Below are 25,582 nucleotides of genomic sequence, written 5' to 3' on the forward strand. Positions count from 1 at the left end.
GGCTGTCTTGTGTTGTGGGGATCGAACCAAAGCAACTGGAGCCTGACTGCTTTGTTGAAGCAGCCACTTAAAGAACTGAGCTACGGGGCAGGCCCCCCAGGCAGGCATTTTTAATTCTGTAACTTTTTTTTCTGCTTATAAATTAAGATGCTAGTTTATTGATTCACAAAGGAAAATCTAACTTGGACTACTTAAAGCATTAAATTAAGCTTTATAATTTATTATATTATTGTCATTTAATTATTTTAATTATAGTTCTAAGTATAAGCATAATAAGGGAATAGTTTAATTAGGATATAGAATTCAGCATTATAATATTAAAATATAAATATAAGAACAAAACAAATAGTAAAATAACTGATCATATCTAGATGATGGGATATTCTTTTCTTTTGTATATTCTCTGCTTTTCAATGTTTTAATCATGGAAAAAAAGAGATTTCACAGGTAAGTTTTATACCCCTGGTTATTTGTAAGCCCTATATTCAAACAATGGCTGAGAAACCTGATCTTAGACAGTTCTGCAAAGACCAAAGGGAAGGCACACTCAGGATTAACAATATCAAAACCAGGTCCTGGGGACATCCTTTAAATCAGTGATCTTGTCTTAGGTTTCACCTTCTTTGACCTATTTGTAGTGTTTGATGCTGTTGACCACCTGCACCTTCTTAAATTTTTCTCTTTTGGGTTGCATTACTGTATGGTGCTAGGTGTGTTTTCTTCTACCTCTTTGGTTGTTCATGCTGTTTGCTTCTCTAGCTTCTTCATACCCACTAAAGACGGGTACTTCTCCGGCGTTCTTCTGTCCTCTCCATGACTTCCTTCAGTTGCCTCATCAACTTTCTCAGATTTAACTATCTTTGTTTATTCATTAATCATTCATTCTTTGAGCATTTCTTGATTGCTTCCTGTGTATCATGTACTGTGCTAGCTTTATAATGTACATTACAGAGAATCAGGTAAACAGACAATTGCAGAACAATGAGTATAATTCTTGGTGATAAATGCCCTGGTGAGGTAATGTGGCATGGAAGCACACAGAATAGGTTTCTGGTTCAGCTTTCAGGGATAAGCAAGAAAAGTGACTCTCAGGGTGACTTTTCAAAAGTAACATGTCTCAGGGCTGAGTGATTGTTAGCAGGGGAAAGCTGGAGCCTCTGGAGCCAAGGGGACCAAGTAGCTCTAGTAATGGCTGGTAGGGGGCTGGTGAGATAGCTCAGTGGACTAAGCATCAGCTTAGGAAAGTGCAGGCATCTGGGCTCAATCTGTGGTGCCAACCACTGAGACCAGGTGGTGGCGCATCCCTATAATCCCAGAGCTGGGGAGGCTGAAGACAGGAGGATCACTATGAGTCCGAGCTACATAGTGAAAGCTTGTACAAAAGTACAGAGAGAGGGAGGGAAGGAAGGACAGAGAAAGACAGACAGACAGACAGACAGACAGACAGACGGGTAGGCAGAATTGGGTGTGGTGCTTATGGAGAACCTGAAGTTCAGCACTGGGACAGAGGTGGCTGGAAGCTGTTGAGTATGAAATGAAGTGTACATCTCCAGGGGAGTTTTCAGGACACATTTTTTGGTTTTTTAGCCAGCGAAGAGATTTAATTGAAAGAACATGCAAGAATATTACAGTTATCAAGGTGAGAAATGATGGAGCCTACAATTAAGATAGTTGTAGGAATGGAGAGTAGGGAGTCACATTGAAGTATGAGGATATTCAATCAGATGGCACTTGACTAGGAGGAGGGAAGGATAAGAAATGGCTTCTAGTTTTCTGTATAGACCACAGTGCTCTTTACCAAGTGTTGCGTAGGTGGGCAGAAGAGCAGTTTGTAGGAAATAGATGATAAATGCAGTTTGATCTCTGCAAATCATTGCTAACTTATCTTTTAATGCTTAGTCTAAAAGTTATTTCTGAAAAACTTCTTTGACAGGCTTGTTTACTTTTTGATTCTTTAATATCCAGTCTAGCAGTTGTTTCCTAGGATGCTTTTAGATGGCCTGTCCCCTGTGTTTTGACGTTATCCTCAGTGCACCTACCTGTACCAGCACTTAGAGCACAGAATTACAGGTGTTCTTTATTTTTCTGTGCCTCCTATGAGATTGTAAGCTCTGTACGGGCAGGGACAGTGGCTATAGTGCCTCTTATTACCTTATCTCTAGCTTGTAGTACAGTGCTTATAGTATATCATAAGTGTTTGAGTTGAATTGAGTTATTAAGAAAGCCTCTGTCAGGAAATAGGATGGGTCTCAATTTTTATTTTTATTTTTTATTTTTTGGTACTGGGGATTGAACTCAGGACCTTGCACTAGCCAGGCAGGCACTTAAGCCACTGAGCTATCTCCCCAACCCAAGTCTCAAATTTTAGATGTGCTTAGCTTCTTTTTGGTGGTGGTGTTAGTGAACTAATGAATTGTTAAGAAGGTGAAAATGCTATTGTTGAATTTTTCTTTTTAACTTTTGAAATAGCTACTTCTAAGTCTCATTTTGGGAATCCTTGATATTATCTCTGTTAATGACTGAAGACAGGGCCTTCTTCTGTCAGTAGATCCTTTGACAGGTCCTACATCTTTTTTTTCCAAAACTGGGGATTGAACTCAGGCCCTTGTGTGTGCTTGCCAGGCAAGCGCTTATTCTACTGAGCCATCTCCCCAGTCCCCCTACATCTTTTCCATTGGCATTTTAGTGCTTGCTTCAGCAGTACATATACTAAAATCAAGTGGCATTTCGATTGATTGAAACTATAGTGTAGTGAAAACAATTCTGGCGCAATGAAAAATATTTCCATTTTCTCTACTCAGATATCACTGAAAATGATAAAATAGATACAAGACAACAAATAAGTCATAACTGTATTTTAAAAACAGAAGGAGGAAGCTTTGAAGCTAAGAGTACCAGTGTCTGAATATAATCTCTGCCATTTTTCATTATATGACCTCGGGCAACTTCTTATTCTTTTTTATGTTTTTCCTCAGTTACCTTGTTCATAAAATTAGAATGATGCTAATAGTACCCATCTTTAGAGCAGTGGTGGCAAACATATGGCATGTTGTTTTTTTTTTTAATACAAAAGCTGTTAATTTTTTCCTAAACTAAAACCTTAGTATTCATGTTTAATTGCAGTGTCTGTAAAAAATAAGTGGGTTTTGGGTTGTAGTTTGGGTACTCTGAAAAGTTCATCACTGTCAGAGTTACTATGAAGATCCAGAGAGACAATGTGTCCTTAGGAGGAGAGTCTTTTACATTTAGCAAATGTTGAGCTAATACTAGCATAATTATTAGCTTTATTTGTATTGCTAAAATACCAGGAATTTTGAGGAATTTTAGGGTACTCAAAATCAATTGGAATTATATTGATTGAGAAACCAGCACTGAATAGAATGTAGTCTAAAGGGCTGGTGAGATAGCTCAGCAGACTAAGCACCTGCTTGGGCAAACTCAGAGACCAGAGCTGGATCCCGGTACCACATGCCTTGCCTGCCCCACCCCTGGGTGTGCTGAGCCAGCCACTGAGCTCCACATGGTGGTGCACGCTTGTAATCCCAGCACTGGGGAGGCTGAAAATAGAAGGATCACTAGGAGTCTGAGTTATATAGCAAGACCCTGTACAAAATACATTAAGAAAAAAAAAGTAGTCCAAAATAGGTGCTCCTGTTGCATGATGGAAATCAGATATATTTTTTAATCAGATATTTTTTTAATAGGGCTTTTTCCTGAAAGTCTAATATAATATAAGAAGGAGGAACAAGTTTGAGGGAAGATGGAATATCAGAGCAAATAAATAAAGAACTGCCCACAAAAGAGTTGCCTTTCCTATTCTTTCTCCTCTCTCCTTCATATAAAGAGCTGTAGTGATGGCACTATTTCCCAGGATGAAGCATGAGAACAATTCTTCAAGAAAGGTATGGGGGGTTTATATCGTGGAGGTTTGGGTCAACATCGGGGACACTGACTGGAACTGGAGAAAGCATGTAATGTGTAGAGACCTAGATAATGGCTCTACTACAGATTTAACCAGAATGTGGGATGGGACAAGAAGAAAGGGGACTTTGATGTGCCTTAAGAACCATTCATCAGGGCTAGGGAGATAACTTGGTGGTCTAAGTGCCTGCCTGGCAAATGCAGGGATCTGGGTTCGATCCCCAATACCACATGCTGTACTGGTCCTGGAACCCCAGGCACAACAACTGGGCATGGTGGCACACAACTGTAATCCCAGCACTGGAGAGGGTGAGATAGGAGAATCACTGAGTCTGAGCTGCATGGCAAGACCCTGTAGCAAATGAATGAATGAATGAGTGAATAAGAGATTAAAAGAACCATCCATCAGAATATAGCCTGCCTTATTTTGGCAAACTTATTTGCTTTTTTTTTTTTTTTTTTTTTCCTCTAAAGGGAAACTTATCTGTGTGCCATTTTATCTTCAGTGTCCCACAGGCATATTTTCCATTTAGAGGTTTTGGAGACAGATTACTGCAATTGTTGAAGGAACCCATAATTCTTATGTGTACTAATCAACATAGTACTTCTTTTATTAATATGAATAGTTGATCAAGATTCATCAAACATTTCAGGAAAACTAGATTTGGAAGAGGTGAATAAGATCAACAAATAAAATGAGCTGCCCATTGTCTTCTGTTCCTGAACATAGCGCTAATTGTTTTGTGACTGGGTCTCACTATGTAGTTCAGGCTGGTCTTGAACTCACTTTTTTTTTTTTTTTTTTCAGAACCAGGGATTAAACTCAGGCCCTTGCGTTTGCCAGGGGAGCGTATATTCCACTGAGCCATCTTCCCGGCTCCTTTGAACTCACTTTAGTAGACCAGACTGTGTCAGTCTTCCTGCCTTGGCCTCTTAAATGTTGAGATTACAGGCCTGCATCACCATACCTGACTCAAGACCTTGTTTTAAAACTTTAAAAAAAAAAAAAAAAAATGTCTGAAGCTTAGCCCAGGGGGAAGGCTCTGGGTTTTTTTTTTTTTTTTTTTTTTTTTTTTTTATATTTTATTATTAGCATCTGAAGAGAATAGAAAATAGTAAAAAAAAAATTAGAAATGATACACAACTTCAAACAAATCAATGGAATTCAACAATGGTTGTCTGGGTTCTATCTGCAGTATTTCTGCCTGTGGTAATAAAGATAATGAGGAAGAATGGAACTTTAGGAAGTTCTGATCACAACAGTTATCATAGAGGCAAGAGTAAGCTGGATCTATAAATGAAAAACCAGCTGCCACAGATAAAAAGGAAAAAACACTGGTGGCCTGTGGTCATATTCCCTATTCCTGGGGAGCTGAGAAGCTGAGTGAGACATGCTTGAGCCCAGGACTTGAAGGCCAGCCTGGGCAGCACAGACAGACAGCATCTCAAGACACAAAACTAATAATTAATATATTCTGTATTGAAGACTTGACTGCTGAAATAAAAATTTACTTGTAAGTTAAATAAAAGAAAGGCTCAAGTCCAGTTACTTTCATGATATTAAGAAATATACAGATAATAAATTAAAAAGACAGCCTGGGCTGTAAAGTAGTGCAAGACCAGCCTGAATTGCATAGTGAAACCCTGTCTTTAAAAGATTGGCTAGCTTTCTTTCTTTCTTTCTTTCTTTCTTTCTTTCTTTATTTATTTATTTATATCAAGGATTGAACTCAGGACCTTGTGCTTGCCTGGCAGGTGCTTATGCTGCTGAGCTATTTCCCTGACCCCTTGTTTTAAAAAGGGAGAAAAAAAAAAAAAGTAAGACAACAGATAGTACTACATAAGGAAGAGTCATGCTTTGATTCAAGTCATCTAGTATTCTTTTTTTTTAGGGAAGAGACTATAGGGTGTTCAGGGTCTCACTACTAGATCGGATTCCTAGTGATTCTTTTTACAGTCTCCCAAGAGCTGGGATTACAGGCATGTGCCACCACACCCAGTCTCAATTGCCTCTCAGTGTGCCCTGGGGGCGGGGCTGGCACGACAGGCCTGGGGATTGAACCCCTGGCCCCTGTGCCTGCTTGCAGGTGCTTTAATCTGCTGAGCTATTTGGCCGGCCCTTTAGTATTCATTTCCTAAGAATTGCAGAAGATCATTCTATGGGAGGGAGCTGGAGAAATGTAAAAATAAACCAACAAAATGCATGTTGTTGTTGTTGTTTATGATTCCAAAAGTAGAAAATAGGGTACATACAAAGACTCAAGACTGAGAATCAGACTGGAATTGAGTTATCCTACAACAAGGGCTGCTAAATGATAGTGCCTTTAGTGTTCTGAGGAGAAATTACTTTGTTGGTTTTTTTTCCCGACAGGCTCTCACTGTGTGGTCTAGACTGGCCTCAAACTCACAGCAGTCCTCTTGCCTCAGCCTCCCAAGTGTTGAGGGGAAATTATTTTGAAGTTAAGTTCTGTACCCAACCTTAGTAACATTTGGGGGAGAGTCAAAATAAAAACTGAAATTTTACCACTTAGACTCATGTTGGGAAAATTAGTTGAAGGAGAAAATCCCTGTAAAGTACAAAATCCAAAAAAGAGGAAGAAATGGGAGATAAGCCGTAGTATACAAAGGAACCAGTAAACTTGGAGTTGCATTTAAACAAAGGATGATGGGGGGCTGGGGAGATAGCTCAGTAGAATAAGTGCTTGCCTGGCAAGTGCAAGGGCCTGAGTTCAATCTCTGGTTCCGCCAAAAAAACCAAACAAACAAAGGATCAGGTACCTTGTAAATTAGTAAGCGATTACTAAGAATATGGAGGAATAATACAAATATGTATGCATACATCTGAGTATAAAATTATTTTGTAGTCTGTAATTGAAATTAAATAGGGAATACTTAATTTCTCATACTTTCTTTGGAGACAAGATCTTGCTATGTAGTTCAGACTGGCCTTGAACTTGCTTACATAGCTCAGGCTGGTCTTTAATTCATGATAACCCTCTTACCTTAGCCTCTTGAGTGCTGAGATTACAGGCATGTTCCACCACACCTGGCTACCTTTTTTTTTTTTTTTTGTTTTAAAGTGTACAAGATATAGTTAAAACAAAAAGTTCAAACAGTATGGAAGTGTATAGGTGAAAAGTGAAGATCCCGATTGCAAGGATATGTAATGAATCTGTACAGAGCAGAGAGAAAAAAAAACTCCATAGAAGACATATCTTTAAAAATCTTCAGCAGGAGGGCCGGGGAGACAGCTCAGTAGAATAAGCACTTGCCTGGCAAGCGCAAGGGCCTGAGTTCAATCCCCGGTTCTGGAAAAAAAAAAAAAAAAATCTTCAGGTAATTTCCCAAAAGGAAAAATCTAAATGGCCATTAGATATGAAAAATACTCACCTCCAGTAAAAATGAAAGCAGTACTTACAGAAATCATGAGCTAGGTCCATAAAGCCTTAGGAATGATGATATTGAACAGTCTGCAACAGTACTGAGTATTCACGTGGATGTGGAATAGCAAATAGCAAGAGTTCTATGGTGGGTGGGTAAATTGGTACAACCATTTTGAAAACATTTTTGCTTGATTGAGTATGGTACAAATTCACATTAAGACCCAGAAATTCAATTTCTAGATATAAGGATTTGTGTGCACCTGAAAAAATGTACAAAATATTTATAGTAATATTATCAGCCATAAATTTTAAAGCACCCAAATATCTGTGCATAATTTAGATTGGACAAAAATAAACAGACCACTTCTCCCACCCTTGACAGCATGGGTGAATTTCAGAAATGTAACTAACTACAAGTGAAAGAGCCCAGAAAGACTTTGTACTACATCAGTCTGACATACATCAACATTATGCCAAAATAAAAAAAATACTATTTTGGGATGCATGCTTAGGTACAATAAATTATAAAAATCCAGCTGTGGTGGTATATTCCTATAATCCTATAGGATTATACCATATCCTTTGATCCTAGCATTCTGAGAGGCTGATGATTCCCAGAAAATCACAAGTTGAAGCCCAGCCCCAACAATTTAGCAACTTAGTGATACCCTATGTCAAAATTAAATTTTTTTTTTTTTGTAAAATTAAAAAAAAATTTAAAACATGGGTATAGCTCAGTGGGAAGCCTGGGATTCAATTACCAGTACTGCCTACCAAAAGTATTTTATGATTAACGTAAAAAATTATCTCTAGAAATAAAGAGAGTGGGTTGTTGTCTTCTGGATGCTGGCAATATTTTTCTTGACCTGGAAGCGGTTACATATTCTCTTTTTAATTTACATGTTTATGTAACATTCTCCCCATCCCCACCCTACTTTGTATATTTGTATATTAGTGATTGAAACCAGAGCCTTCACACTGAGCTACAGCTTCAGACCATTATATATATATATGTATTAGTGTCACGACAAGGTCTTGAGCCAGGTGTGGCGGTACAGGCCTATAATCAAAACACACAGGAGGCTGAGGCAGGAGAATTTTTGAGTATGGGGCTAGCCTGTACTGTGTAGTTAGACCCTGTCTCAAAACAAAATAAAGAGGTTATAGCTAAGTCACTAACTTGCCTAAACTGGGCTCAAATTTGTGATTCTCTTGTCTCAGCCTCCCAGAATGCTAGATTATAGGCTCAAGTTCATGCCCAGCTTTTACCTTTATTTAATTTTGAGACAGGGTCTTGCTAAATTGACCAGGCTGGCAACTTGAGATACTCTTGCCTTTGCCTCCTCAGTAGCTGGGAGTATGGGCACTCACCATGGTGAATAGCTTTAATGTTCTGTTTCTTGACTTGCGCGATGGTTAGATGTTCTTTTAAAAATAACCTAAATTGTAAATTTATGTTCATTCCTAGAATTAAATTTTTTAAAAAATCAGATCTTTTTCATTGCACTTAATTTATTCTCCTTTTCAGAGGTCACCACTATTAATAAATAGGTAAGTTTCTTTCCATATGTAGTTTATTCTTAATGTTAATAGAAAAAAATTTTTTTTCAGAAACTATTAGGTGCAGTACAATGTAGATTGTCTTTAGGAGAAAAGAAAAAAAGATTGTTTCAGTAAAATCAAAGAAGATGAAATGAGAAAGAACAGTTGTATATTGTATATAATATTTTAAATTATCATATATTATAAATGTACATTATAATTATACATTATAAATGTTATATGTGTTAGGATGGCAGGGATAACTTTAAATAAAAAAGAAAACAAATCAATGCCAAATTGAGCCTATCTGTGAATTGTACAGTTTAATAACCCTCAAAGGGAAAAGTGTGATTTTTCTTGATATTGAAGAACACTTTACACTGAATATGTTCATTTTATTAAGGGGTTCAATTTGTGCCCTTAGGTCTATGTGTATTTCCTATATATATTTTTTGTTTCCTTCTTTTCTCCTTTCCTCTCTCCTTTTTTTTTTTTTTTTTTTGTATTTTAGTACAGGGTCTCTAGGGTCTCACTACACAGATCAGACTCATAGTGATCCTCTAGTTTTCAACCTCCCAAGTAGTGGGATTACAGGTGTGTACCACCACGCCCAGTCTCAGTCTCTGTCTCAGGGCGCCCCAGGAGCAGGGCCGGCACAGCAAGTGGGGAATTGAATCCCCGTCCCTGGCATTTTAGTCCACAGACTTATCTGACCGGCCGCCTTTCCTCCCTCCCTTTCTTCCTTTCTGTCTGTCTGTGTCAGAATCACAGTCAGAACGCGCTTGCTAGGTAGGCACTTATGCTGCTTAGGCTATCTCCCCAGCCTCTCTGCTACTTTTTTTATTTTTAAAAATCATTTATTTATTTATTTGGTACAGTTTCATTATGCAACTTGGACTCATAGTGATCCTTCTGTCTCAGGCTCCTCAGTGCAGGGACAGGCATAGGCTACCATGTCTGGATTCAGTGGTGTGCCTGGGGTTCTGGGGCCAGCACAGTACAGAGGATTGAGTCGGGGTCCTTGCACTTGCCAGGCAGATGCTTAGACTGCTGAGCTATCTCCCCAACTCATGTGCTACTTTATCTGTAAGCTGCTACATTTAAGATTGTGATGTTGCTTTATGTTTCTATGTAACACACAAACACACACAAACAGGCATATAATCTTAAAGAGCAATAAATTTGGTATCCAAGGTGATTAGAATTGAATCTTAGGATCTTCCTATATCCATTTAGTATGTGATAAAAGTGGCGTTTCAAATAAGTGGAGTAGGAGACACTTTCTAAGTGGTTAGGGGACAGCAGCCTATCCTTGGGTAGGTGGTGGGTAGTGCCCTACTCATTTAATGCACAAAAGTGAGTTCAAAGTATATTTAAATTCTGAATGTAAGAATCAAAACTATGGTATCACTAGGGAGAAGAATAATTTTATAATGATGCAGAAATAAATGACATATAAAGCAAATCACCATAAAAAATGAGAGTCCAATTACACAAAAAATCCCTATGTTAAAAGATACTATAAATAAAAGACAAGAGGCAGGCTAGAGGAAAATATATAGTGAATAATTTCCTCAAATCTGTGAGAAGATAAAATAATAGAAAAGGGGACAAAGAATGAGCAAAGATTATGATCAGGCAGTTCTTAAAAGGAGAAATACTATTTATCTGTGAAATAGTACAATAGGGAAACGCAGTTTAATGTGACACCAGTTTGTACACATCAGAGTAGCACAAATGGAAAGGTTAAAGAAAGGCATGAACGAGGTGCTTCCATACACATGGCTGGGAGTATAAATGGGTCAAGTCTTTTTGAAGACTATAATAATACAACTCTATAATAATATTGTACCTCTTAAGTTTTAAATGTGTGTTACTTTGACCCAGAAATTCAACTTTAAGAAATAGTTACACATTTGCTTATCACTATGTAGAGAAAACATTTTTATAATACTGTTTGTAGTAATGAACACATTAGGAACAATCTAATCTGTCTCAGTATCTCAGCTGGCTTCTTTCTGCCTTTGAGATACAAATTTAAAACCTATTTCCTTAGTTAACGTAAGTTCCTGCTTGTTTCCTGGCTTTTAAGAACAAGTGCTTATGATATGAAAGAGCCCCTGGCTCTGATATAACAAGACATAATCTTGCAGTGCCATGGTTTCTTCTGGATACCTAGAGTTTACTTCTGCATATAGTTCATTTTTTTATTTCTACATTTCTAATGGGAATATCTAAGCCAAGTAACCCAGTTATGTGGGTGATTTTATTAGCAGCAAGTAATTTTTAGAGGAGAGTTCACACATAGAAAATTGGGGGATCGTTAAGAGTTACTTTAGACTAAAACCAAGTTTGTTTTTGTCAAGTTTGAGGAAGTCTGTATTTCCTGACTGGAAAGAAAGAAGAGTTAGTTACCTCTGTGCTCCAGCTATAAAACTGACAATATTTACTGAACATTGATCAGGTGTTATTTATAGTTTTATATATATATATATATATATATTGTTGATCAGGTGTTATAATAGTTTAATTTACATCATGAAATTATTTTTTTCCATAATTTTATTGAGAGACAAATAGCAATGAGACAGTTTCAAACCAAACTGGTAGGACAGTTTCAATAATTAACACATTGCATACTCTCTTCCTAGTGGTTATTTGCTGTATAAGATGCAGACATGATATCCTATTTACAAACACTATTACAGCAAATCCCTCTATTCATAAAGAGAATGTAACTATATATCTATCCTAACCATTTTGAATACACAGATACAAAATGGACATTCATCTGTATCCCCTTTTCTGTTTAGTTCTGTTATTTGAATATTATAGGTGTATAAACTCAGCAAAATATTCTAAAAGAGTCCAGTAGTCCATAATAGTATTGGGTCTTCCTCTTGACTGGCAGTGTCAGAAATTGTTGACCTGAGTCCCCTGCAGCTCAACATGACACCATGGCTTTACTTCTTATACTTCATTTTTATACTTTTCTGCTGGATGGTTAAGACCAAGATAAAGCAAGACCTATGCAACAAGAGTTGTAGCTTTTGGATCTGATAAGGTCAGTCAAATCCCCTCAGGATTTTTCCTGAGATACTGTACCTCAGATTGTAGATCCTTTGTCAGTGTCAGCCATGTGGATGAGTCACAGCCATTGCTTGGCCAATGTGCTCTCTGTGAAAGCCTGAGAGAATGTTTTCTCTCCATGTGCCTCTCCTTAGGCACACTCTACATCATCGATCACTTTCCTCTTTGGCTCCATAATCTCCTTGATCAGAAAATTTGGGACACTACTGAGTTACATGACATTACAAGTTCTCATATGTCCTGAGTCTTAATTGACCTTGGAAGGCTAGGACCAAAATGTTGGCTTTCCCTGTAGCCCTCCTTTTTCTCTAATTTTGGTCTGCAAACTTAGGTTGTTCACCCTCCAGAAGACAAGCTTATTGTTATTACCATACAACCTAGGCTGTTAAACTTAACCTCACTATCTGTCTGAATATCAAACACCTTAGGCATAACATGGAACAGGTATTTTTCATCAAGTATTGATATGTTGAACTTTATGATGAAAAAAAATTAAAATATATAAAAAATTAAAATTAAAATACATCATCATGAAATTATTAACAGAAGCCACCAATTGGGTGAGGCCTGCATTGTCTTACACAAATATTATGTGAACCACAAATTTACAATTTGTTAGCAGATGCATTATAAAGTAAGTTGGGTTTGGTGGTATACACCTGCAATCCCAGGATGCTTGGAGACTGAGGTAGGAGGACCTCAAGTTTGATCCCAGCCTGCTCAGTTTAGAAACTTACTGAGATCCACCCTCAAAAAGGGGTGGTGGCCAGGGAGATGGCTCAGTGGAATTTGCGCTTCCTTGGCAAGTGCGAGGGCCTGAGTTTAATCCTCGGTTCTGCCAAAAAAAAAAAAAAAAAAAGGGTTGGCAATGTAGCTCTGTACAAAGGCCAAAAGTTCAGTGCTTAGTACCTCTCCCCAGAAAAAGTGATAGTACTTTTAATATTTTTGCCTGGCACATTAAAACTATTTTAACATGTAATCAACATAAAACTATAATTTTACATTCCTTTGGAGACAAATTTGTGAAATCTAGTGGGTATTATATATTTAATGGATGTATCCTGTAGCCATATATATAGTCAACAGCTATTGCCTTAGACAGTACAAGCCTAGATTGTAAATGCCAGAGATCAGATTATTTTATTATTGTATCCCCAGCCTCTGGCCCAGTAACTTGTGTCCGGTAATACTTTTGACTTAATGAATGAATGAGTTGATACATTATATATAGAACCATCTTTTCACTGATTTATATGATCCATGGGAGTAAGTTAAATTTGTCACAAAAATGGTGGTAAGTTTACAGCACCTCTGCTGTATTGTCATTTTTTTTTTTTTTCATTTTATGTATTTGATACAGGGTCTCACTATGAAACTCCGACTCATACTGTTCCTCCTGTTTTCGGCCTCCTCAGTGCTGGGATTATAGGCGGGTGCCACCATGCCTGGACTTGGTCCAGCTTATCACACCCCAGGGTGGGGTAGAGGGAGGCTGGCACAGCATGTAGGACTGGGGATCAAATCCTGGTCCCTGAGCTTGCCATAGCAGGTGCTTAATCCACTGAGCTATCTCACTGGCCTGTCATTTTTTTTTTTTTTTTAATCTAGAATGTACTTTATTTCCTTTCATAATTGCTCAAAAACAGCTGTAAAAATGTCCTATTGGCTCTAGGTATGTAACAATACTATAAAGGTTCTTAGAGTTATTTGTTGATCATATAGCAACTTTATTTTGCTTTTCATTTGAATTTTCATGCTAATTCTTAGAAACATTTATCTTGAGATTATTGCATAGTCCAGCACCTGTCCCTTAGGTCATCTAAATCTTTTTTTTTTTTTTTTCCTTTGGTACTGAAGATTGAACCCAGACCCCCACACATGCTTAGCACATGTCCTACCACTGAACTATAACCTGAACTTTATGACCTTAGTCACATCTGTCCCGTAAGCATAATACTGTGATAGCAAAATTCACAGAATAGGATCCTGTTTTGATTATCTTTGTAACTGTTTGCTTTGACCTGCACTTAAAGTCAATAAAACTTTTTGTTTGACCTGCATATCTTCTACTATTTAGGTGTTATAGGTATTACAGGGTAATTGTTATACATTATCTTTGCTGTAGGTAGTTTATAATCTATTTAGAAAAGAAAAACTGATGAGATGAGAAGAATTAAATGAAAATTAATTGACTCCCAACTTTTTTCCATGTTTGCGCTGGGTTTGGTTACAGAAAGGTGGATGTATGCTGGGTGAATTGCATACCTGTTAATTCTAGTGCTTGGGAAGTAAGGACAGAAAGATAAGTTCAAAGCTACCCTGGGCTCCATAGCAAGTGCAGGGGCATCTTGGACTAGTTAGTGAGATCTTGTCTGAAAGCGAGAGAGAAGGAAGGGAGAGAAAGAAGGAGGAAAAAGATAAAACACATCCTTCTTTCACCTTGATATAATGAATGTTTAAAATCTATGAGATATAGTTATAATACCCCACATAGAGATTGCAGATGAGACAGCTGACTTAGTGAGGGCCACTGACTTGTTCATTGTTGCAATTAGAAAGACCCTGGATTCAAATTTAGATATGGGAGCATTTCCTCTTTCTTTCTCATCATACTCTTTTATGTTTCTAAAGTCTTATAAAGACAAACTGAGTTCTTTTTAGATAAATCACAGCTCATTAGTAATTTGTTGATTGTGATCTGCTTGATATGTTATTTATATAGTTTTGGTATAATCTTATTAATTATATGTTTATCCCAATTTATGATACAGACAGCACTGAACCAGAAGGACACTAAAGTCTTAATAGTGATAAAGAGCAGCATGGACTGGGCTTGGAGGCACTTACACTGCTAGGGACTGAGGGCCAAGGTGTGAGGTGAGGACTCTGGGCTTTCTAAGCAGAGGCTGCCATTGTAGTGGCCGTACAGTGGGAAATCAGTAGATTAGTAGGGAGAAGGTTCTGAAATGCTGGCCTGAGGACTTGGTTCTTCAGCAGTATTGAACAATCAAAGACAAACAGTATTGATGTGGACCAGTGACTCAGCAGTTCATTGGGTGTTTAGTTGCTCTAAATTATTCAAATTGTTTTTTCAGTTCTTGGTTTTTTTTTTTTTTTTTTTTTTTGGTGGAACTCAGCCCTTGTGCTTGTCAGGGAAGTGCTTATGCCACTGAGCCATCCCCCCAGTCCTTCAGTTCTTGTTTAGAAGGATTTCCTAGAAAGTGGGATTTTGGTTTGGTTGGTAGGCTGTTAGGTTGGTAATAAATTTTTACTGGTATAACATGTTTATTAGGTGTCTAATGTTACCCTAAAAATTAATTAACATATTATATCTGTTACATATGAAAGTAGATTGGAGGCTGGGGATATAGCTTAGCAGCAAGGTGCCTGCCTGGCAAGCTCAAGGTCCTGAGTTCGATTCCCAGTAACCCCCTCAAAAAAGTAGATCAGTCTTTAGAGTAACAAATAATAGCATCTTATTTTATCCCATATACAGTATATTTAAGCATCTTTGGTTCTGTAGCCATGCAAGGGTTTATGTAGAGTGGTATAAAAGATTATAAGGATAACAATATAAAGTTTTGGGTTTTTTTAAACCACTAAAATAGTCTGTAAGTAACTTTTAGTGAAATAGTTGATATATTTTATTTATTTATTTTTTAGTTGATATATTTTAAACATTAGAAATTTCAATTATAAATTATAAAATAGCTTTTCTTAGTAATACTTTTGCTTGAAAGATGTTTTTTGAAATCAGTACAAAGGTGTTTTTTGTTAAATATCTGGAATGGTATTTAAATGCTGAAATTTGTCAGTTTTCTTTTTTAAGTGTGTAATTATATATTGTGGAAAAATCATATATTTTGTATGTGTATATTTTATTTATACATGATTCATTCATATTTTTATCATATTTATGTAGTTTTTAAATATTCACAATTCAGTTTGCCTGTGTTTTTTTCTCTTCAAAGGAAATATAATTTGTCCTGTTAGTGTTTGGATTTCTAAACCTCTTCTTTTTCTTCTCTTGAAAATTCCAAATTGCTAGCCATTTTCTTGGGTACATTACTTGGTTATCTCCCTTGGGAAAAATCTTTTTACAGTTATCAAAATTTAAAAGTCATATGAAATAGAAGTGGAGATTAGCTTCTTAAAATCTTAATATATGTGAATATATAAGATAACCTCTTTAAATAAAAAATACATCCATTATAAATCTTCTCTAATTCCCATTTGAAGTTCAAATGTTTGTGCCTTTAATCTGGTCGGTCACATGTGGAAAAGTGTTTTCTTCTCTCCTAGGCCATAGACCTCCACCAGCGCGCAGTGGGCATCGCTGTGTGGCCGATAATACCAACCTCTATGTGTTCGGAGGGTATAACCCGGACTACGATGAATCAGGAGGGCCAGATAATGAAGACTATCCTCTATTCAGGGAGCTGTGGAGGTATCATTTTGCCACGGGAGTATGGCACCAAATGGGTACAGATGGCTACATGCCCCGGGAATTGGCATCTATGTCACGTGAGTACAAGTAGTTCTGAACTTTGGACTTTTGGAAATATCTGAGAAGCCAGGTTCGATGTCACACGTTCTATGTTAATGATTTATAATATTGTAATATAACAAGGCCCTATTAACAGATAGATATTTTACTACAATAAAATGTACAAAACATAATAATATAGCATGGTGATTCAGAATCACTTAGGTCCTGAGTTTGAATCCAGCAGAATACCATTTGCTTGTCAGGTGAGTTTTAGATTTATTCCTAACCTATAAATGGGATTAATAATATTTCAGAGGGTTTAAGATAAAGTATCTTATATATGCTAGGTAAAATGCAATCCATCAATAAATAGCTTTATAGCAGTGATCAGTTATTGAGCAGAGCACTTCATACCTATCTGCTTTATTTATGTAGCATTTCTTTGTGTAGGTACTGTCGTGATTGGCATTGTACAAATGAAGAAACAGGCTTTAGAGAATCCCTGAGGGTAATGGGTTAAGGTGCAGGCTCTGGAGCCAGAGTGTCTAGGAGTGAATACTACTTTGGCAGACCTCCTTTTAGGATACCTCAGCAAGTTATTTAAACCACTGTTATCCTCTGTTACATCATCTGTAAACACAGAGAAGCTAATTTTTTCCATACAGATTTGTTATGGAGATTAAGTCAGGCAGGTTAAATAGCTTTCCTGAGATGGTGGTGAAATTTAAACCAACTCTTGCTGTTTCTGGACCCAGACTGTGGACTACTACATTGTACCAATTAAATAATTGCTTTTTTTAAAAAAAGCCACTGAAAAAAGAGAGTGGCACTATTTTGCATAAGTGAGAGTGTGTGCTGGGTCAGCAATAAAAGAGGTAGAGAAAGAGCACCATATTTACCTGCAGGATATTGATGTTTCTTTTTATGTAGTAAAGGATTAAAAAATCATAATTTGGGCCGGGGAGATGGCTCAGTGGAATAAGCGCTTCCCTGGTAAGCACAAGGGCCTGAGTTCAATCCCTGGTTCCGCAAAAAAAAAAAAAAAAAAAAAAAAAAAAAATCATAATTTAAGGGCTGGCCAAATAGCTGTATGGATTAAAGTGCCTGCAAGCAGGTGCAGGAGCTGGGGGCTCAATCCCCAGGCCTGCTGTGCTGGCCCCACCCCCAGGGCACACTGAGAGGCAATTGAGACTGGGCATGGTGGCGCACATCTGTAATTGCACTTCTTGGGAGGCTGTAAACAGGCAGATCACTGAGTCTGATCTAGTAGTGAGACCCTGAACACCCTGTATACCCTTCCCTAAAATACAGAAAATAAATAAATCATAATTTAAAATATAGAGACAAATACAGAATTATCCCTTTATCCCTCATCCTGAGGCCCACAGGATCTTTACTGAGGCAAAGAGGATGTCTCCTTTTCCTCTGTGTGCTGTACTTGAACTGTCTTGAGCAGTAGTGGTCTACCCTGCTTAACGTAGCCTTGTTGCACCTCAATTTAATGAATTCCACAAACATATTGACTCTTTGTTATACACTTCACAATGAGCCATATGGTTTAGTCTGTACCAGTGATGGCTACCCTTTTGGAGATGAGTGTCTCTACTATACCCCAAGACTCATTTAAGAAAAGTGCCAGCACTGTAATTAGACCTGAATACTTAGGTTTTGGTTAGAAAAAACAACTCATGCATTGACATTTCTGTCTTTTTTTTTTTTTTTTCAAAGTTTTATTGATAAACAGCAATGAGACAGTTTCAAATCAAATCGAAAGTACAGTTTCAACAAATAATACACTGCATATATTCTTCTTAGTGGTTAATTGCTGTACAAGATGCAGACTTGTGATCCTACTTACAAACACCATTAGAACAAATCATTCTATTCATTAAGAGAATGCAACTATATATCTATCCCAACCACTTTGAATACACAGATACAAAATGGACATTCATAGTTATATCCCAATTTTTTTAAGTTCCGTTGTTGAATATTATAGGTGTGTAAACTCAGCAAAATATTCTAAAAGAGTCCGGTAGCCCATAATAGCATTGGGTCTTCTGTTTAACTGGCAATGTAACATTTCTGTCTTAAAAGAAAAGCAGATAACACACATGTCATAGGTTTGTCATCACTGGTCTGTACTATGTGAATTATGTACCTTTTTCTGTATATAGTAATTTGATGCAAATGTTTGATGTATCATATCATTAAAGTAGTTTTTTTAAGTTTTTCAGATATTCTGGGCTTGTGGGGAAATACAGTGCAGTACATAAATGAAATATGTGTTTCTTCTCTTCCAGTGGTGCTGCATGGAAACAACCTGTTAGTGTTTGGAGGTACAGGCATTCCCTTTGGTGAGAGCAACGGCAACGATGTTCATGTCTGTAATGTGAAGTATAAGAGATGGGCTTTACTCAGCTGTCGGGGGAAGAAACCCAGTCGTATATATGGACAGGTACCAGTTTATGGCCAATTATGTGAATGTATTTGTTTGTATTTTTCTAATCTAGAGACAATGTCAGAATATTTATATTGCTGCCAGTTTATTTTTAAACAAAGAGGTAATTTATGTGGTTGGTTTTTTGTTTTGTTTTATTTTTTGAGTTTTTAAGACAGGGTCTTGCTATATAGTCCAGGCTGGTATTCAATTCCCAGCAGTCCTTTTCCCTCAGTCTCCTGAGTGCTGGGATTATAGTCGTGTGCCATCAAAACTGGCCATGTGTTTGTGTTTTGATTTTTCTATTAGTAAAATTGTAATTTACAGCTCTTGCCATTTTTCTCCTTTTTTTTCCCACTCTTTTTTTAAATCCGCTTCAAAGTTATGATCTAGACCTGTTTAGAAGTTTGTTAGAATATTGGTACACACACACACACCCGCCATGAAGGATGGAGCTCTGTGTACTTTGATCTAGGTGCTGTCGTTATTTCTTAGGTGTCTATAAAAAGCTTTCCCAAGTAGCAGGCTAGATGATCCCTGTACTTGAGACATTTACATGAGCTAAAGCATTGGTTGAGATTAGTTTAAGGGGCCAGGGAGATAGATCAGTGGAATAAGCACTTCCCTGGCAAGCGCAAGGGCCTGAGTTCAATCCCTGGTTCCACCAAAAAAAAAGGAAAAGAGATTAGTTTAAGTTCCATATTTAGGTTTTCAGTTACATCCAGAAAGATATGGCAATACCTGTCGTACATCAGAGATTCTTTTGACAATAAAGGGCCAAACTTAACCATACTTTGGTTTCTTTCTCAACTAGCTGGAAGTGCACTGATAAACAGTTTCTGAGTTTTAACTTTGAAAGAAGACATAGTGGATCACCCTGTATCCTACCACAGGGGGCACTTAAACTCTAAGAAGTAACCATAACAATAGTTGAATTCACATTGAAGAAAGGAGTCTCATAGAAAATGTCAAGATCCTGAACTACCAACTTGACTTCTTATTTACAGGATTCTGGTGGTGTATTTCCATATCTGCTGCTGCCTCTTGAGAGAATTTTTCTTCAGACTTCTTAGGGAAAAACCAGCCTTTAATGAACATGGTGATGTCCATGATCTGTGATATTGGCTAGGGCCTCTTAAGAATCAACTAACCCCTTGTATGTCTAGATAGAACTTATAAAGCTGTACCTTTTACAAGGTAATCTTCAAGTTCTTCAAAAGTCTTTAGTCGTCTAAGTGTTTGCTATTTTATTTTATTTTGTTTTGTTTTATTTAAAATTTTTTTTTTCTTGGTGTTGGGGATTGAACTCAGGACCTTGTGCTTGCCAGACAAGTGCTTATGCTGCTGAGTTATCTTATCTCTCTAGCCCTTTAATTTAATTTTTTTTGTGTGTGGCCTGCTCAGCCCGCCCTGGAGGCAGGCCTGGTGTGCCATGTGGTGCCAGGGATCGAACTGTGGTCCCTGTGGTTGCCTAAGCAGGCACTTTAGTCCACTGAGCTATCTCACTGGTGCTGGTGATGGTTTTTGAGACAGAATCTCACTATGTAGGCAAGGGTGGCCTTGAACTTGCCACTTCTCCTGCCTCAGCCTCCCAAGTACTGGTTACTGGTGTGTGCCACCATGTCCAACTAGAATCTGATATTTTAATAGTTTAAAAAGAAGAGAATTTCATAAAACCTGATTTGGAGGCATTTAATGTTTACTTTTTTTTGGGGGGGCACGGTAATAGGGATCAAAATCAGGATCTTGCACTTGCCAGGCAGGCACTAATACCACTGAGTTATATCCCCGGCCCCTACGTTTCATCAAATGTTAACAAGTCAACCTTGTTTGCCTTCCTTCATTACCCAGGCCATGGCCATCATCAATGGGTCTCTTTATGTTTTTGGAGGGACAACTGGCTACATTTACAGCACAGACTTGCACAAGTTAGATCTCAATACCAGAGAGTGGACACAGCTGAAACCCAACAACCTGTCCTGTGACCTCCCAGAGGAAAGGTGAGTCCGTCTGTCTTGTTGGCATTTGAGTATGTGCAGAATATTGGCAATAAGAAGACAACCCTTTGGCCACAGTTAAAATAGCTAACTTGCTGTTGATTATGATCAGTAGAAAAGAAAGGTATTCTGATGAGAAAGTGGTATTTTCTCCTAAACTATGAGACTTTTCCATGTTATTTTTCTCTTACACATTTTAGTCTTTCTGTATTAGACAGTAACACTTTGAAGAAGAAACCAGTGGTAAAAGCTTTTTTATCTCCTTTACTAGTAATACTTTGAGGAAGAAAGGAGTGGTAGCAATTACAAGCGAAGTTCATACTGGTGATCAGTGAATATTGGTTAGATAGAAGAAAGGATGAATAGAAAGATGGCTGGATGTGTGGGTGGAAAGAAGGATCATTTATTTTAAGTACTCTGTTAAACAGTCCAGCATTATGTAGTGTTTCAACTTTTCATTGCTAGGGCAAAATATCTCATATAAATAGCTTAAGGGAAGAAAGGTTTATTTGAGCTCATGGCTACAGGGATTTCAGCCTTAGTTTCATTAGGCCTTTGGTGAGGCAGAATATCATGGCAGTAGGGCATGGGGAGGAAAACTGCTCACCTGTGGCAGCCAGGAAGCAGAGAGAGGGGAAGGAGCCAGAGAGGAAGAGGCTGGGGGCCACTTGTTGTACTCTCTTCAATTAGGTCCCCTTCTAAGTCTTCATCCCCTTCCAGTAATACCATCAGGTTATAGATCCATCCCATCAGTGGATTAATCTGCTTGTTAGGTTACAGCCCTATTCAATCACTTTCAAAAGCTCAGGTTTAGAGGTGAGTCTTTTGAAAGGGATTGATCCAGTCATAACACATATTTCTCTCTAGTTGCCTTTATTTAAAATACGGCTTGTCATGACATGCCAGTTACTGCTAAGATGTCTCTCAGGTAGGTGGATGTTCAAGAAGAAGGGGGTGGTGAATGAAAGCAAGAGACAGGAAAAGGAATATTGTGGGATTGTCCTGCTTCAAGGTTGTATATGGTGAGATTTTTGGACTTATGTGCAAACATGAGAAGCATAGAATTCTTTATCCTATTTTTAAAATATAATCTAATTTTTAAATGTTTTTTATCATATTATGCAAGGACTTAAAGTTCAACATATCAATACTTCATGAAAAATACCTGTTCCTTATTATGCCTAAGATGTTTGAAATGCAGTGAGATAGTGAGGTTAAGCTTGATAGCCTAAATCATTTGATAATAACAATAAGCTTGTCTTCTGGATGGTTAACAACCTAAGTTTGCAGACCAAAATTAGAGAAAAAGGAGGGCTACAAGGAAAGTCAACATTTTGGCCCTAGTCTTCTAAGGTCAATTAAGACTCAGGACATATGAGAACCTGTACTGTAACATCATGTACCTCGGTAGTGTCCCAAATTTTCTGATCAAGAAGATTATGGGGCCAAAGAGGAAAGAGATCGATGACGTAGAGTGTGCCTAAGGAGAGTCACATGGGGAGAAGACACTCTCTCAGGCTTTCACAGAGAGCACATTGGCCAAGCAATGGCCGTGACTCATCCACATGGCTGCACTGACAAAGGTTGTACAATCTGAGGTACAGGATATCAGGATAAATCCTGAGGGCATTTCACTGACCTTCTCAGACCCAAAAGCTACAACTCTTGTTGCATAGGTCCTGCTTTACCTTGGTCTTAACCATCCAGTAGAAAAGTATGAAGACGAAATATAGGAAATAAAGTCATGCTGTTAAGTTGAGCTGTGGGGGACTCAGGTCAATAATTTCTGACATTGCCAGTTAAACAGAAGACCCAATGCTATTATGGGCTACTGGACTCTTTTAGAATATTTTGCTGAGTTTATACACCTATAATACTCAATAACGGAACTTAGAAAAAAATGGGGTATACCAATGAATGTCCATTTTGTATCTGTGTATTCAAAGTGGTTGGGATAGATATATAGTTGCATTCTCTTAACTATATATAGAATGATTTGTTCTAATGGTGTTTGTAAATAGGATCACAAGTCCGCATCTTGTACAGCAATTAACTACTAAGAAGAATATATGCAGTGTATTATTTGTTGAAACTGTACTTCCGATTTGATTTGAAACTGTCTCATTGCTATCTGTTTATCAATAAAACTTTGAAAAAATAAAATTAAAAAATAAATGGAAAAAAAGTATAAAAACAAAATATAAGAAGTAAAAAAAAATAAAATAAAAATATACATTTTTAATATTTATTTGATACAGGGTCTCATTACACAGTAGGGATTAAACTTAAGTCCTTGCTCTTGCCAGGCAGGCACTTAGACTGCTGAGCTATCTCCCTAGCCCTTTAGTTGGCTTCTATTAGGAGTCCTGGACCTTTCTTCTTTGGTACTTAGGATTGATCCTCGGGCCTTCATACTGAGTTATATTCCAAACCCTCTTAAAAATGTTTGGTGTGGGGCTGGGATATAAGCCGAGTGGCACAGTGCCTACCTGGCAAGCACAGGGTTCTGGGTTTGATTCCCCCCAAAACAAGTTTAGTTTAAGACAGGCTTTCACTGAATCACTCAGTTACCCAGCCTGGGCTCAAACTTTCTAACCTACTGCTTCAAGCCTTTCAGAGCTGGGATTTGGAGAGTATGCCACCATAACTGGCTTGGGCTCTTCACTAATAATAGTTGCTTCTTCTTAGACTTAAATTTATTCAGAAACTTGAAATTATTTCCTTTCTAGTTTAAAAGAAGACAGTAAATATTTTTTTATTTCCTGTTTAATCATTGTGAATTTCCTTCACCGTTAGTGCTAAGAAAGCACCTACATGATATATCTGTATTGCAGTGTGTTAGTGGGCTGATCACTGCCGAACTACTATGAGACGACTTGGGAAATGGGTTGTTACTAGAATGATTTTGATGTAATTTGTCTTATCAGCACTGGGGCTTTCAGGGAAAGAAGGAAATAAATTGTTTTAAAAGCATTTTTACATGGTTGTATTCTTTAAGTCATTTTATGGACGTATTATAAATTGTTTTAGCTTATAACTAGACGTCTTGTATAAGAGCGCTGATGGGTATTTCATATTATATTCACAGTTCTGTGTGGCATAATTTCCAGCCAAATAAGTATTTTAGTTTGAAAACTCATAGTTCAGGATCTCTAACCATAGCTACCTCACTTTTTAAAACCCTGTAATAACTTGTCCCTTATACAAAGTTACTGCAAAAAGATTATTAAAAACCTGGAAAACACAAATAAGCAAAATGAAGAACATTTTTAGAAAATGTAAACTCAGAAAGATAACTAAAGTTAATGTTTAGATTATATCCTTATGGTCACTCTCTGTGCATATTTATGTACCTATAGACTTTTAGTGACATGATAGCCTGTTTCTTAGTATAATTAATTTTTTGGTTAATGACATGAAAAGAAGTTGTCATTATTTTAACCATCCTCTGTTCCTGCATTCTTATTGTGTAGTAATTTATGTATATTCTAGAATACATTTAACCAATTTATCATCGCCAAATAGGCTATTTCTAATAATTTATTATTATAAAGAATGATATAATACACTACTACAGCCAAGTCTTAAGTAGATTATATTTCACTTAATTATAAACATTATTTTATTGCACATTTCAGATACAGGCATGAAATCGCTCACGATGGGCAGAGGATTTATATCTTGGGAGGTGGTACTTCCTGGACAGCGTATTCCTTAAACAAGGTATTAAAAAAAAAAAGGAAGAGTGAGGATAGAGGTGTATATCATACTAAGAAAGATAAGTCTGTTGTTTTAGGTATTTTAATTTTTGAGAAGCTTTCTCATCAATACCTGTTTTGCATAGTTACTATTTGAATATAAAGTTGAACTCTGCACCCCTGATAAACTTTCCAGTTGACAGTGGCATTTATCACACACTGAAAACACTGTGTGAAAATTATGTCCTTATACTGGGTGAGGAAAGTGACTAGGAGGAAGGTGAAGTAGCTAGGATGGAACAACAGACTAAAATTGAAACCACAGTTTCCAGAATGTCACATTCATCTTATCGTCAGTGTTGTGTATCTCAGAATAGGCATTTTTAGGACTACATGTCACTAACTTTAGAAAGCTGAAGGGCTTTTATTCATCTATCCCTGTGGCATTTCTATAATGTGCTGGTTATATATCTCAGGGGAAATCTAGACTAGGCTACAGAGCTCCTGGCCTGTTTGGAACCTTAATATTCTTTTTATGTTTTGTCAAAACTGCATTCCTGTGTTTCCTTATCAATGCTTGCTTTTTCTGTTACAATACACATTCACTATAGGAAATGTAGAGCAGCACACAGAAGAAAACCAGGACTCACATGTACTTCTGCTTCTCATTGCATTCTCATTTTCTTTATTTTTTAATGAATTGTAAAAATTGCTATTGTATGTGCAGTTAATTTCCAACTGCTTATTTAATATTTGCTTATTATTTTTCTGGTCAGAGAAAAGCAAAGGATAAATAGAAGGATTTTGAACCAAGAATGTGTATTTGTAAAGTTGCCACTAAAAGTCCGATTTTCTATATGGGAAATCTGAGGGTTTTTACTCAGTTTTCTTAAAATTGCTCCTAAAAATTTTTTTAAATTTTATTTTTTAGGCTAGCCAAAATCATAATTATTGGGGCTGGCGAGATAGCTCAACAGTATAAAGCACCTGTGTAGGCAAGCTTAAATAGGTGCAGGAGACTG

At 37.2% G+C, this 25,582-nt stretch overlaps 1 protein-coding gene across 1 annotated transcript in view; it reads left to right on the top strand.

The window, feature by feature from the left end:
- Nucleotides 1-25,582, top strand: part of Klhdc10 (kelch domain containing 10) — a 67,708-nt gene that overhangs the window by 33,246 nt on the left and 8,880 nt on the right. Inside the window, exons 3-6 of the mRNA XM_023702873.1 lie at nt 16,239-16,460; nt 18,729-18,883; nt 20,717-20,865; nt 24,501-24,585. Coding sequence (XP_023558641.1) covers nt 16,239-16,460; nt 18,729-18,883; nt 20,717-20,865; nt 24,501-24,585 — 611 coding nt within the window. The remainder of the gene's footprint in view (nt 1-16,238; nt 16,461-18,728; nt 18,884-20,716; nt 20,866-24,500; nt 24,586-25,582) is intronic.

This window comes from Octodon degus, unplaced genomic scaffold (assembly GCF_000260255.1).
Source record: "Octodon degus isolate 3935 unplaced genomic scaffold, OctDeg1.0 scaffold00160, whole genome shotgun sequence".
Lineage (NCBI taxonomy): Eukaryota > Metazoa > Chordata > Mammalia > Rodentia > Octodontidae > Octodon > Octodon degus.